Here is a 14,888-nt window from a genome sequence, read left to right on the forward strand (position 1 = left end):
TATTTTTCTTTAATCTCAACATTTCAGATAACTAGCTTCTTTTGATTCATTTGTATTTGTAAGGATGTATGGCCGATTTTGTGGGAAAACGTGAACAACCAATTTTATAGTTCAAAGGAATACTCACTTGTAAAGGTTGCATAAGAACGTTGGTAAAACCACGAAATTAAATATCCACTAACATACAATAAGACTTCTATTATCAAAAGAGTGTACCCTTTAAAATCAGACGAATACGCAGTGTGCGTTGTTTGCAAATTCAACAGACAAACTACAGTGCTATTAGGGGATTTGTTCAAACTATCACTTTTAATGGTTAATTTTTTTTTTTTTTTTTTTTAAAGTAAATGAATAGTTTGATTAAAATTTTGATGAAACGTATTTCTTTTGATATTTATTATTTGTGTCTTGTGAGCAAATACGATAAAATGTAACCAGAATGCATTTTTTTTACACGTTGATACATACCAGTTTCTCCTTTGGGTCCTTGAGGTCCTGGTGTTCCTGAAAGTCAGAGATATTTAAAGGTCATCATTATTGTACTTTTCAAAGAAATCTTATTTTCAAAAACCTGACATTGGTATGAGTTAAAGTGGTTTAATGTGTACCAAGTTCGTCGTTTACTTTATATTTCTTTAAAAACATTTATATGCGATATGCAAATACGTAAACAGCTATTCAAATTTGGCATTAAACGGATAAAATGTCAGCAATGGTTCAAAGGGTTTGTAATGATTAGAATGTTTACATATAATTGCAAGTATTTTGTTTAATCTCATTAAACTTAAATGTGTATTTGCAAGCATAACGGATACTGTGCAAACAGGGTGCAGTTGGCATAAACACGAAAATTGATACATACCATCGGCTCCGTTTGATCCTAAAAGTTAGAGAAAATAGGATAGCATAAGTTCAATAATATAAAAAAATATCTTTTTATTTGTTAATATGGTTTGACTGGTATCATATTGTTCTTTTCTCTCAAAATTTCAGATAACTTTCTTCTTTTTATTCCTTTGTATTCGTAGGAATGGTATTGCAGATTGCGTGGGAAGGTGTGGACAACGGATTTTATTGGTCAAAGAAATTCACATTTTTCAACCTGATAATCAAAAGTTGGCAAACTCAAGAAATTAAAAATCCACAAAAATAAAATAAGACTTCAATTTACAAAAGTTTGTATGTGGCTTGAAAACTGAACAATAAGTCCAAAACGTTATCGAAGAAATCAAAAAGATGATTTGTAAGCAACGTTATAAAATGTTTGTAATAAAAAGAATGTTAAAATATAATTGCAAGTGATTTGTTTAACCACATGAAAGTTATATGTGTATTTTTAAGAATGCATACCATTGGCTCCGTTTTGTCCGTCTGCGCCTGAAAGTAAGATAAGATATGCTAGTATAAGTACAATACATCAACGTTATCTGTTTTAAAAATATATGACTTTTAGTTGTTAGTGTGCTTTGACAGGTATTATATTTTTCTTTAATCTCAACATTTCAGATAACTAGCTTCTTTTGATTCATTTGTATTTGTAAGGATGTATGGCCGATTTTGTGGGAAAACGTGAACAACCAATTTTATAGTTCAAAGGAATACTCACTTGTAAAGGTTGCATAAGAACGTTGGTAAAACCACGAAATTAAATATCCACTAACATACAATAAGACTTCTATTATCAAAAGAGTGTACCCTTTAAAATCAGACGAATACGCAGTGTGCGTTGTTTGCAAATTCAACAGACAAACTACAGTGCTATTAGGGGATTTGTTCAAACTATCACTTTTAATGGTTAAATTTTTTTTTTTTTTTTTTTAAAGTAAATGAATAGTTTGATTAAAATTTTGATGAAACGTATTTCTTTTGATATTTATTATTTGTGTCTTGTGAGCAAATACGATAAAATGTAACCAGAATGCATTTTTTTTACACGTTGATACATACCAGTTTCTCCTTTGGGTCCTTGAGGTCCTGGTGTTCCTGAAAGTCAGAGATATTTAAAGGTCATCATTATTGTACTTTTCAAAGAAATCTTATTTTCAAAAACCTGACATTGGTATGAGTTAAAGTGGTTTAATGTGTACCAAGTTCGTCGTTTACTTTATATTTCTTTAAAAACATTTATATGCGATATGCAAATACGTAAACAGCTATTCAAATTTGGCATTAAACGGATAAATTGTCAGCAATGGTTCAAAGGGTTTGTAATGATTAGAATGTTTACATATAATTGCAAGTATTTTGTTTAATCTCATTAAACTTAAATGTGTATTTGCAAGCATAACGGATACTGTGCAAACAGGGTGCAGTTGGCATAAACACGAAAATTGATACATACCATCGGCTCCGTTTGATCCTAAAAGTTAGAGAAAATAGGATAGCATAAGTTCAATAATATAAAAAAATATCTTTTTATTTGTTAATATGGTTTGACTGGTATCATATTGTTCTTTTCTCTCAAAATTTCAGATAACTTTCTTCTTTTTATTCCTTTGTATTCGTAGGAATGGTATTGCAGATTGCGTGGGAAGGTGTGGACAACGGATTTTATTGGTCAAAGAAATTCACATTTTTCAACCTGGTAATCAAAAGTTGGCAAACTCAAGAAATTAAAAATCCACAAAAATAAAATAAGACTTCAATTTACAAAAGTTTGTATGTGGCTTGAAAACTGAACAATAAGTCCAAAACGTTATCGAAGAAATCAAAAAGATGATTTGTAAGCAACGTTAAAAAATGTTTGTAATAAAAAGAATGTTAAAATATAATTGCAAGTGATTTGTTTAACCACATGAAAGTTATATTTGTATTTTTAAGAATGCATACCATTGGCTCCGTTTTGTCCGTCTGCGCCTGAAAGTAAGATAAGATATGCTAGTATAAAGTACAATACATCAACGTTATCTGTTTTAAAAATATATGACTTTTAGTTGTTAGTGTGCTTTGACAGGTATTATATTTTTCTTTAATCTCAACATTTCAGATAACTAGCTTCTTTTGATTCATTTGTATTTGTAAGGATGTATGGCTGATTTTGTGGGAAAACGTGAACAACCAATTTTATAGTTCAAAGGAATACTCACTGTTAAAGGTTGCATAAGAACGTTGGTAAAACCACGAAATTAAATATCCACTAACATACAATAAGACTTCTATTATCAAAAGAGTGTACCCTTTAAAATCAGACGAATACGCAGTGTGCGTTGTTTGCAAATTCAACAGACAAACTACAGTGCTATTAGGGGATTTGTTCAAACTATCACTTTTAATGGTTAAATTCTTTTTTTTTTTTTTAAAGTAAATGAATAGTTTGATTAAAATTTTGATGAAACGTATTTCTTTTGATATTTATTATTTGTGTCTTGTGAGCAAATACGATAAATTGTAACCAGAATGCATTTTTTTTACACGTTGATACATACCAGTTTCTCCTTTGGGTCCTTGAGGTCCTGGTGTTCCTGAAAGTCAGAGATATTTAAAGGTCATCATTATTGTACTTTTCAAAGAAATCTTATTTTCAAAAACCTGACATTGGTATGAGTTAAAGTGGTTTAATGTGTACCAAGTTCGTCGTTTACTTTATATTTCTTTAAAAACATTTATATGCGATATGCAAATACGTAAACAGCTATTCAAATTTGGCATTAAACGGATAAATTGTCAGCAATGGTTCAAAGGGTTTGTAATGATTAGAATGTTTACATATAATTGCAAGTATTTTGTTTAATCTCATTAAACTTAAATGTGTATTTGCAAGCATAACGGATACTGTGCAAACAGGGTGCAGTTGGCATAAACACGAAAATTGATACATACCATCGGCTCCGTTTGATCCTAAAAGTTAGAGAAAATAGGATAGCATAAGTTCAATAATATAAAAAAATATCTTTTTATTTGTTAATATGGTTTGACTGGTATCATATTGTTCTTTTCTCTCAAAATTTCAGATAACTTTCTTCTTTTTATTCCTTTGTATTCGTAGGAATGGTATTGCAGATTGCGTTGGAAGGTGTGGACAACGGATTTTATTGGTCAAAGAAATTCACATTTTTCAACCTGATAATCAAAAGTTGGCAAACTCAAGAAATTAAAAATCCACAAAAATAAAATAAGACTTCAATTTACAAAAGTTTGTATGTGGCTTGAAAACTGAACAATAAGTCCAAAACGTTATCGAAGAAATCAAAAAGATGATTTGTAAGCAACGTTATAAAATGTTTGTAATAAAAAGAATGTTAAAATATAATTGCAAGTGATTTGTTTAACCACATGAAAGTTATATGTGTATTTTTAAGAATGCATACCATTGGCTCCGTTTTGTCCGTCTGCGCCTGAAAGTAAGATAAGATATGCTAGTATAAGTACAATACATCAACGTTATCTGTTTTAAAAATATATGACTTTTAGTTGTTAGTGTGCTTTGACAGGTATTATATTTTTCTTTAATCTCAACATTTCAGATAACTAGCTTCTTTTGATTCATTTGTATTTGTAAGGATGTATGGCCGATTTTGTGGGAAAACGTGAACAACCAATTTTATAGTTCAAAGGAATACTCACTTGTAAAGGTTGCATAAGAACGTTGGTAAAACCACGAAATTAAATATCCACTAACATACAATAAGACTTCTATTATCAAAAGAGTGTACCCTTTAAAATCAGACGAATACGCAGTGTGCGTTGTTTGCAAATTCAACAGACAAACTACAGTGCTATTAGGGGATTTGTTCAAACTATCACTTTTAATGGTTAAATTTTTTTTTTTTTTTTTTTAAAGTAAATGAATAGTTTGATTAAAATTTTGATGAAACGTATTTCTTTTGATATTTATTATTTGTGTCTTGTGAGCAAATACGATAAAATGTAACCAGAATGCATTTTTTTTACACGTTGATACATACCAGTTTCTCCTTTGGGTCCTTGAGGTCCTGGTGTTCCTGAAAGTCAGAGATATTTAAAGGTCATCATTATTGTACTTTTCAAAGAAATCTTATTTTCAAAAACCTGACATTGGTATGAGTTAAAGTGGTTTAATGTGTACCAAGTTCGTCGTTTACTTTATATTTCTTTAAAAACATTTATATGCGATATGCAAATACGTAAACAGCTATTCAAATTTGGCATTAAACGGATAAATTGTCAGCAATGGTTCAAAGGGTTTGTAATGATTAGAATGTTTACATATAATTGCAAGTATTTTGTTTAATCTCATTAAACTTAAATGTGTATTTGCAAGCATAACGGATACTGTGCAAACAGGGTGCAGTTGGCATAAACACGAAAATTGATACATACCATCGGCTCCGTTTGATCCTAAAAGTTAGAGAAAATAGGATAGCATAAGTTCAATAATATAAAAAAATATCTTTTTATTTGTTAATATGGTTTGACTGGTATCATATTGTTCTTTTCTCTCAAAATTTCAGATAACTTTCTTCTTTTTATTCCTTTGTATTCGTAGGAATGGTATTGCAGATTGCGTGGGAAGGTGTGGACAACGGATTTTATTGGTCAAAGAAATTCACATTTTTCAACCTGATAATCAAAAGTTGGCAAACTCAAGAAATTAAAAATCCACAAAAATAAAATAAGACTTCAATTTACAAAAGTTTGTATGTGGCTTGAAAACTGAACAATAAGTCCAAAACGTTATCGAAGAAATCAAAAAGATGATTTGTAAGCAACGTTATAAAATGTTTGTAATAAAAAGAATGTTAAAATATAATTGCAAGTGATTTGTTTAACCACATGAAAGTTATATGTGTATTTTTAAGAATGCATACCATTGGCTCCGTTTTGTCCGTCTGCGCCTGAAAGTAAGATAAGATATGCTAGTATAAGTACAATACATCAACGTTATCTGTTTTAAAAATATATGACTTTTAGTTGTTAGTGTGCTTTGACAGGTATTATATTTTTCTTTAATCTCAACATTTCAGATAACTAGCTTCTTTTGATTCATTTGTATTTGTAAGGATGTATGGCCGATTTTGTGGGAAAACGTGAACAACCAATTTTATAGTTCAAAGGAATACTCACTTGTAAAGGTTGCATAAGAACGTTGGTAAAACCACGAAATTAAATATCCACTAACATACAATAAGACTTCTATTATCAAAAGAGTGTACCCTTTAAAATCAGACGAATACGCAGTGTGCGTTGTTTGCAAATTCAACAGACAAACTACAGTGCTATTAGGGGATTTGTTCAAACTATCACTTTTAATGGTTAAATTTTTTTTTTTTTTTTTTTAAAGTAAATGAATAGTTTGATTAAAATTTTGATGAAACGTATTTCTTTTGATATTTATTATTTGTGTCTTGTGAGCAAATACGATAAAATGTAACCAGAATGCATTTTTTTTACACGTTGATACATACCAGTTTCTCCTTTGGGTCCTTGAGGTCCTGGTGTTCCTGAAAGTCAGAGATATTTAAAGGTCATCATTATTGTACTTTTCAAAGAAATCTTATTTTCAAAAACCTGACATTGGTATGAGTTAAAGTGGTTTAATGTGTACCAAGTTCGTCGTTTACTTTATATTTCTTTAAAAACATTTATATGCGATATGCAAATACGTAAACAGCTATTCAAATTTGGCATTAAACGGATAAATTGTCAGCAATGGTTCAAAGGGTTTGTAATGATTAGAATGTTTACATATAATTGCAAGTATTTTGTTTAATCTCATTAAACTTAAATGTGTATTTGCAAGCATAACGGATACTGTGCAAACAGGGTGCAGTTGGCATAAACACGAAAATTGATACATACCATCGGCTCCGTTTGATCCTAAAAGTTAGAGAAAATAGGATAGCATAAGTTCAATAATATAAAAAAATATCTTTTTATTTGTTAATATGGTTTGACTGGTATCATATTGTTCTTTTCTCTCAAAATTTCAGATAACTTTCTTCTTTTTATTCCTTTGTATTCGTAGGAATGGTATTGCAGATTGCGTTGGAAGGTGTGGACAACGGATTTTATTGGTCAAAGAAATTCACATTTTTCAACCTGATAATCAAAAGTTGGCAAACTCAAGAAATTAAAAATCCACAAAAATAAAATAAGACTTCAATTTACAAAAGTTTGTATGTGGCTTGAAAACTGAACAATAAGTCCAAAACGTTATCGAAGAAATCAAAAAGATGATTTGTAAGCAACGTTATAAAATGTTTGTAATAAAAAGAATGTTAAAATATAATTGCAAGTGATTTGTTTAACCACATGAAAGTTATATGTGTATTTTTAAGAATGCATACCATTGGCTCCGTTTTGTCCGTCTGCGCCTGAAAGTAAGATAAGATATGCTAGTATAAGTACAATACATCAACGTTATCTGTTTTAAAAATATATGACTTTTAGTTGTTAGTGTGCTTTGACAGGTATTATATTTTTCTTTAATCTCAACATTTCAGATAACTAGCTTCTTTTGATTCATTTGTATTTGTAAGGATGTATGGCCGATTTTGTGGGAAAACGTGAACAACCAATTTTATAGTTCAAAGGAATACTCACTTGTAAAGGTTGCATAAGAACGTTGGTAAAACCACGAAATTAAATATCCACTAACATACAATAAGACTTCTATTATCAAAAGAGTGTACCCTTTAAAATCAGACGAATACGCAGTGTGCGTTGTTTGCAAATTCAACAGACAAACTACAGTGCTATTAGGGGATTTGTTCAAACTATCACTTTTAATGGTTAAATTTTTTTTTTTTTTTTTTTAAAGTAAATGAATAGTTTGATTAAAATTTTGATGAAACGTATTTCTTTTGATATTTATTATTTGTGTCTTGTGAGCAAATACGATAAAATGTAACCAGAATGCATTTTTTTTACACGTTGATACATACCAGTTTCTCCTTTGGGTCCTTGAGGTCCTGGTGTTCCTGAAAGTCAGAGATATTTAAAGGTCATCATTATTGTACTTTTCAAAGAAATCTTATTTTCAAAAACCTGACATTGGTATGAGTTAAAGTGGTTTAATGTGTACCAAGTTCGTCGTTTACTTTATATTTCTTTAAAAACATTTATATGCGATATGCAAATACGTAAACAGCTATTCAAATTTGGCATTAAACGGATAAATTGTCAGCAATGGTTCAAAGGGTTTGTAATGATTAGAATGTTTACATATAATTGCAAGTATTTTGTTTAATCTCATTAAACTTAAATGTGTATTTGCAAGCATAACGGATACTGTGCAAACAGGGTGCAGTTGGCATAAACACGAAAATTGATACATACCATCGGCTCCGTTTGATCCTAAAAGTTAGAGAAAATAGGATAGCATAAGTTCAATAATATAAAAAAATATCTTTTTATTTGTTAATATGGTTTGACTGGTATCATATTGTTCTTTTCTCTCAAAATTTCAGATAACTTTCTTCTTTTTATTCCTTTGTATTCGTAGGAATGGTATTGCAGATTGCGTGGGAAGGTGTGGACAACGGATTTTATTGGTCAAAGAAATTCACATTTTTCAACCTGATAATCAAAAGTTGGCAAACTCAAGAAATTAAAAATCCACAAAAATAAAATAAGACTTCAATTTACAAAAGTTTGTATGTGGCTTGAAAACTGAACAATAAGTCCAAAACGTTATCGAAGAAATCAAAAAGATGATTTGTAAGCAACGTTATAAAATGTTTGTAATAAAAAGAATGTTAAAATATAATTGCAAGTGATTTGTTTAACCACATGAAAGTTATATGTGTATTTTTAAGAATGCATACCATTGGCTCCGTTTTGTCCGTCTGCGCCTGAAAGTAAGATAAGATATGCTAGTATAAGTACAATACATCAACGTTATCTGTTTTAAAAATATATGACTTTTAGTTGTTAGTGTGCTTTGACAGGTATTATATTTTTCTTTAATCTCAACATTTCAGATAACTAGCTTCTTTTGATTCATTTGTATTTGTAAGGATGTATGGCCGATTTTGTGGGAAAACGTGAACAACCAATTTTATAGTTCAAAGGAATACTCACTTGTAAAGGTTGCATAAGAACGTTGGTAAAACCACGAAATTAAATATCCACTAACATACAATAAGACTTCTATTATCAAAAGAGTGTACCCTTTAAAATCAGACGAATACGCAGTGTGCGTTGTTTGCAAATTCAACAGACAAACTACAGTGCTATTAGGGGATTTGTTCAAACTATCACTTTTAATGGTTAAATTTTTTTTTTTTTTTTTTTAAAGTAAATGAATAGTTTGATTAAAATTTTGATGAAACGTATTTCTTTTGATATTTATTATTTGTGTCTTGTGAGCAAATACGATAAAATGTAACCAGAATGCATTTTTTTTACACGTTGATACATACCAGTTTCTCCTTTGGGTCCTTGAGGTCCTGGTGTTCCTGAAAGTCAGAGATATTTAAAGGTCATCATTATTGTACTTTTCAAAGAAATCTTATTTTCAAAAACCTGACATTGGTATGAGTTAAAGTGGTTTAATGTGTACCAAGTTCGTCGTTTACTTTATATTTCTTTAAAAACATTTATATGCGATATGCAAATACGTAAACAGCTATTCAAATTTGGCATTAAACGGATAAATTGTCAGCAATGGTTCAAAGGGTTTGTAATGATTAGAATGTTTACATATAATTGCAAGTATTTTGTTTAATCTCATTAAACTTAAATGTGTATTTGCAAGCATAACGGATACTGTGCAAACAGGGTGCAGTTGGCATAAACACGAAAATTGATACATACCATCGGCTCCGTTTGATCCTAAAAGTTAGAGAAAATAGGATAGCATAAGTTCAATAATATAAAAAAATATCTTTTTATTTGTTAATATGGTTTGACTGGTATCATATTGTTCTTTTCTCTCAAAATTTCAGATAACTTTCTTCTTTTTATTCCTTTGTATTCGTAGGAATGGTATTGCAGATTGCGTGGGAAGGTGTGGACAACGGATTTTATTGGTCAAAGAAATTCACATTTTTCAACCTGGTAATCAAAAGTTGGCAAACTCAAGAAATTAAAAATCCACAAAAATAAAATAAGACTTCAATTTACAAAAGTTTGTATGTGGCTTGAAAACTGAACAATAAGTCCAAAACGTTATCGAAGAAATCAAAAAGATGATTTGTAAGCAACGTTAAAAAATGTTTGTAATAAAAAGAATGTTAAAATATAATTGCAAGTGATTTGTTTAACCACATGAAAGTTATATTTGTATTTTTAAGAATGCATACCATTGGCTCCGTTTTGTCCGTCTGCGCCTGAAAGTAAGATAAGATATGCTAGTATAAAGTACAATACATCAACGTTATCTGTTTTAAAAATATATGACTTTTAGTTGTTAGTGTGCTTTGACAGGTATTATATTTTTCTTTAATCTGAACATTTCAGATAACTAGCTTCTTTTGATTCATTTGTATTTGTAAGGATGTATGGCTGATTTTGTGGGAAAACGTGAACAACCAATTTTATAGTTCAAAGGAATACTCACTGTTAAAGGTTGCATAAGAACGTTGGTAAAACCACGAAATTAAATATCCACTAACATACAATAAGACTTCTATTATCAAAAGAGTGTACCCTTTAAAATCAGACGAATACGCAGTGTGCGTTGTTTGCAAATTCAACAGACAAACTACAGTGCTATTAGGGGATTTGTTCAAACTATCACTTTTAATGGTTAAATTCTTTTTTTTTTTTTTAAAGTAAATGAATAGTTTGATTAAAATTTTGATGAAACGTATTTCTTTTGATATTTATTATTTGTGTCTTGTGAGCAAATACGATAAATTGTAACCAGAATGCATTTTTTTTACACGTTGATACATACCAGTTTCTCCTTTGGGTCCTTGAGGTCCTGGTGTTCCTGAAAGTCAGAGATATTTAAAGGTCATCATTATTGTACTTTTCAAAGAAATCTTATTTTCAAAAACCTGACATTGGTATGAGTTAAAGTGGTTTAATGTGTACCAAGTTCGTCGTTTACTTTATATTTCTTTAAAAACATTTATATGCGATATGCAAATACGTAAACAGCTATTCAAATTTGGCATTAAACGGATAAATTGTCAGCAATGGTTCAAAGGGTTTGTAATGATTAGAATGTTTACATATAATTGCAAGTATTTTGTTTAATCTCATTAAACTTAAATGTGTATTTGCAAGCATAACGGATACTGTGCAAACAGGGTGCAGTTGGCATAAACACGAAAATTGATACATACCATCGGCTCCGTTTGATCCTAAAAGTTAGAGAAAATAGGATAGCATAAGTTCAATAATATAAAAAAATATCTTTTTATTTGTTAATATGGTTTGACTGGTATCATATTGTTCTTTTCTCTCAAAATTTCAGATAACTTTCTTCTTTTTATTCCTTTGTATTCGTAGGAATGGTATTGCAGATTGCGTTGGAAGGTGTGGACAACGGATTTTATTGGTCAAAGAAATTCACATTTTTCAACCTGATAATCAAAAGTTGGCAAACTCAAGAAATTAAAAATCCACAAAAATAAAATAAGACTTCAATTTACAAAAGTTTGTATGTGGCTTGAAAACTGAACAATAAGTCCAAAACGTTATCGAAGAAATCAAAAAGATGATTTGTAAGCAACGTTATAAAATGTTTGTAATAAAAAGAATGTTAAAATATAATTGCAAGTGATTTGTTTAACCACATGAAAGTTATATGTGTATTTTTAAGAATGCATACCATTGGCTCCGTTTTGTCCGTCTGCGCCTGAAAGTAAGATAAGATATGCTAGTATAAGTACAATACATCAACGTTATCTGTTTTAAAAATATATGACTTTTAGTTGTTAGTGTGCTTTGACAGGTATTATATTTTTCTTTAATCTCAACATTTCAGATAACTAGCTTCTTTTGATTCATTTGTATTTGTAAGGATGTATGGCCGATTTTGTGGGAAAACGTGAACAACCAATTTTATAGTTCAAAGGAATACTCACTTGTAAAGGTTGCATAAGAACGTTGGTAAAACCACGAAATTAAATATCCACTAACATACAATAAGACTTCTATTATCAAAAGAGTGTACCCTTTAAAATCAGACGAATACGCAGTGTGCGTTGTTTGCAAATTCAACAGACAAACTACAGTGCTATTAGGGGATTTGTTCAAACTATCACTTTTAATGGTTAAATTTTTTTTTTTTTTTTTTTAAAGTAAATGAATAGTTTGATTAAAATTTTGATGAAACGTATTTCTTTTGATATTTATTATTTGTGTCTTGTGAGCAAATACGATAAAATGTAACCAGAATGCATTTTTTTTACACGTTGATACATACCAGTTTCTCCTTTGGGTCCTTGAGGTCCTGGTGTTCCTGAAAGTCAGAGATATTTAAAGGTCATCATTATTGTACTTTTCAAAGAAATCTTATTTTCAAAAACCTGACATTGGTATGAGTTAAAGTGGTTTAATGTGTACCAAGTTCGTCGTTTACTTTATATTTCTTTAAAAACATTTATATGCGATATGCAAATACGTAAACAGCTATTCAAATTTGGCATTAAACGGATAAATTGTCAGCAATGGTTCAAAGGGTTTGTAATGATTAGAATGTTTACATATAATTGCAAGTATTTTGTTTAATCTCATTAAACTTAAATGTGTATTTGCAAGCATAACGGATACTGTGCAAACAGGGTGCAGTTGGCATAAACACGAAAATTGATACATACCATCGGCTCCGTTTGATCCTAAAAGTTAGAGAAAATAGGATAGCATAAGTTCAATAATATAAAAAAATATCTTTTTATTTGTAAATATGGTTTGACTGGTATCATATTGTTCTTTTCTCTCAAAATTTCAGATAACTTTCTTCTTTTTATTCCTTTGTATTCGTAGGAATGGTAATGCAGATTGCGTGGGAAGGTGTGGACAACGGATTTTATTGGTCAAAGAAATTCACATTTTTCAACCTGGTAATCAAAAGTTGGCAAACTCAAGAAATTAAAAATCCACAAAAATAAAATAAGACTTCAATTTACAAAAGTTTGTATGTGGCTTGAAAACTGAACAATAAGTCCAAAACGTTATCGAAGAAATCAAAATGATGATTTGTAAGCAACGTTAAAATATGTTTGTAATAAAACATAGTTAAAATATAATTGCAAGTGATTTGTTTAACCACATGAAAGTTATATGTGTATTTTTAAGAATGCATACCATTGGCTCCGTTTTGTCCGTCTGCGCCTGAAAGTAAGATAAGATATGCTAGTATAAAGTACAATACATCAACGTTATCTGTTTTAAAAATATATGACTTTTAGTTGTTAGTGTGCTTTGACAGGTATTATATTTTTCTTTAATCTCAACATTTCAGATAACTAGCTTCTTTTGATTCATTTGTATTTGTAAGGATGTATGGCTGATTTTGTGGGAAAACGTGAACAACCAATTTTATAGTTCAAAGGAATACTCACTGTTAAAGGTTGCATAAGAACGTTGGTAAAACCACGAAATTAAATATCCACTAACATACAATAAGACTTCTATTATCAAAAGAGTGTACCCTTTAAAATCAGACGAATACGCAGTGTGCGTTGTTTGCAAATTCAACAGACAAACTACAGTGCTATTAGGGGATTTGTTCAAACTATCACTTTTAATGGTTAAATTCTTTTTTTTTTTTTTTTTAAGTAAACACTAGTAGCACAATTTCAGTCTGAAACGGTCATTTTGGTCTGATCACATCTTGATTGACTGGATTTACCGCTAGAGGAAATCGTCGAGACTTTTTAGACCGTTTAAGACTCCGTTACGATCGATAGTCACATCAGGTAAATCAGTCCGTTAAGGCATGTCAAGATTATCAAGACTGAATCTCCTAGCGAGCTGTTAAGATCCGTTACGACAGTGTCAGACCGAAACAGACCATGGATACAAAATTACGTTAAGATGTTGTCAGACCGTGTTTAGTCGTGTTCAGATTTTATTAATTTGGACAGAAAACGGGTAAAACTTTCCCAGTGTTTATCAGGGGTTGCTCCCCTTTTAAGAATAAAATTAAAATTAAAATAGAAGACGGTTTATGTTAACTGAAAGTCTGCCATGTTTTAATTAAATAAAGAAAATAATCAATTATAATTCATACCTCTTCCTATTTAATTATTTAACATTTTCTATATTAAAAAAAAACATAAGTGGTTCAAAGTCATACTGCTACGCAAACCGTGGTGAATTGAGTTTAAAATCAACAAATTGCCGAAATTATATTTAATAATTATTCATTGAATATACACATCAAAAACTTTATATTTAATGGTTTACAAGTGATTGTAAATAAATATTTATGCAATTACAGACTGGTGCCGTGGGGGAAAATGTGTCAACTTGACGTTACAGATAATTTGTATACCCTTAAAAAGTACGGATGTCGGGATTAACACTTGAAAACGTAATCTAAATATGTTTATCTAAATATGTTTAATTTATTAAATTGTTGATGTTACTTTTCTTTAATATTGTAAATAATATGCATTATCATTTAACTTTTCATGTTTTCTATATAAATTTCATTTAAGTTATTGTAAACTTAAGACAGGGAAAAACTATAACAGTACTATGTATGTCTTTTGTCGTTTTCTGTTTATTGTCATAGCATTGTCCGTTAATTTTTGTCAGACTTGTGCGTTTGATTTCCATATTTTTTTTATTGTGTCTATAATCCAAAAAAACATTTATAACTTTCTTACATACCAGATTTAGAGGCGTTCGTTAAAAAATAAAGGTTAAATATTATTGCAAAAGTCTGTGAATTATTGAAAATATGACGTTCCGAAAACAAGTCGCTATATTAAATGCTTGTAAATCTCCATTACATGTGGTGCGCTTTTATTCAACTACCTTTCTGTTACATAAAAAAAGTGTAAAAA

The 14,888-nt window shown here is 29.8% G+C and overlaps 1 protein-coding gene across 1 annotated transcript in view; it reads right to left on the minus strand.

The window, feature by feature from the left end:
- The window catches only part of LOC134700276 (collagen alpha-1(I) chain-like), a 159,033-nt gene that overhangs the window by 38,897 nt on the left and 105,248 nt on the right, over nt 1-14,888 (minus strand). The window contains exons 72-80 of the mRNA XM_063561634.1: nt 12,693-12,710; nt 11,214-11,231; nt 9,736-9,753; nt 8,257-8,274; nt 6,778-6,795; nt 5,299-5,316; nt 3,820-3,837; nt 2,342-2,359; nt 863-880 (exon numbers count right to left, since the gene is read on the minus strand). Coding sequence (XP_063417704.1) covers nt 863-880; nt 2,342-2,359; nt 3,820-3,837; nt 5,299-5,316; nt 6,778-6,795; nt 8,257-8,274; nt 9,736-9,753; nt 11,214-11,231; nt 12,693-12,710 — 162 coding nt within the window. The remainder of the gene's footprint in view (nt 1-862; nt 881-2,341; nt 2,360-3,819; nt 3,838-5,298; nt 5,317-6,777; nt 6,796-8,256; nt 8,275-9,735; nt 9,754-11,213; nt 11,232-12,692; nt 12,711-14,888) is intronic.

The sequence above is a fragment of the Mytilus trossulus genome, unplaced genomic scaffold (assembly GCF_036588685.1).
Source record: "Mytilus trossulus isolate FHL-02 unplaced genomic scaffold, PNRI_Mtr1.1.1.hap1 h1tg000128l__unscaffolded, whole genome shotgun sequence".
Classification (NCBI taxonomy): Eukaryota; Metazoa; Mollusca; class Bivalvia; order Mytilida; family Mytilidae; genus Mytilus; species Mytilus trossulus.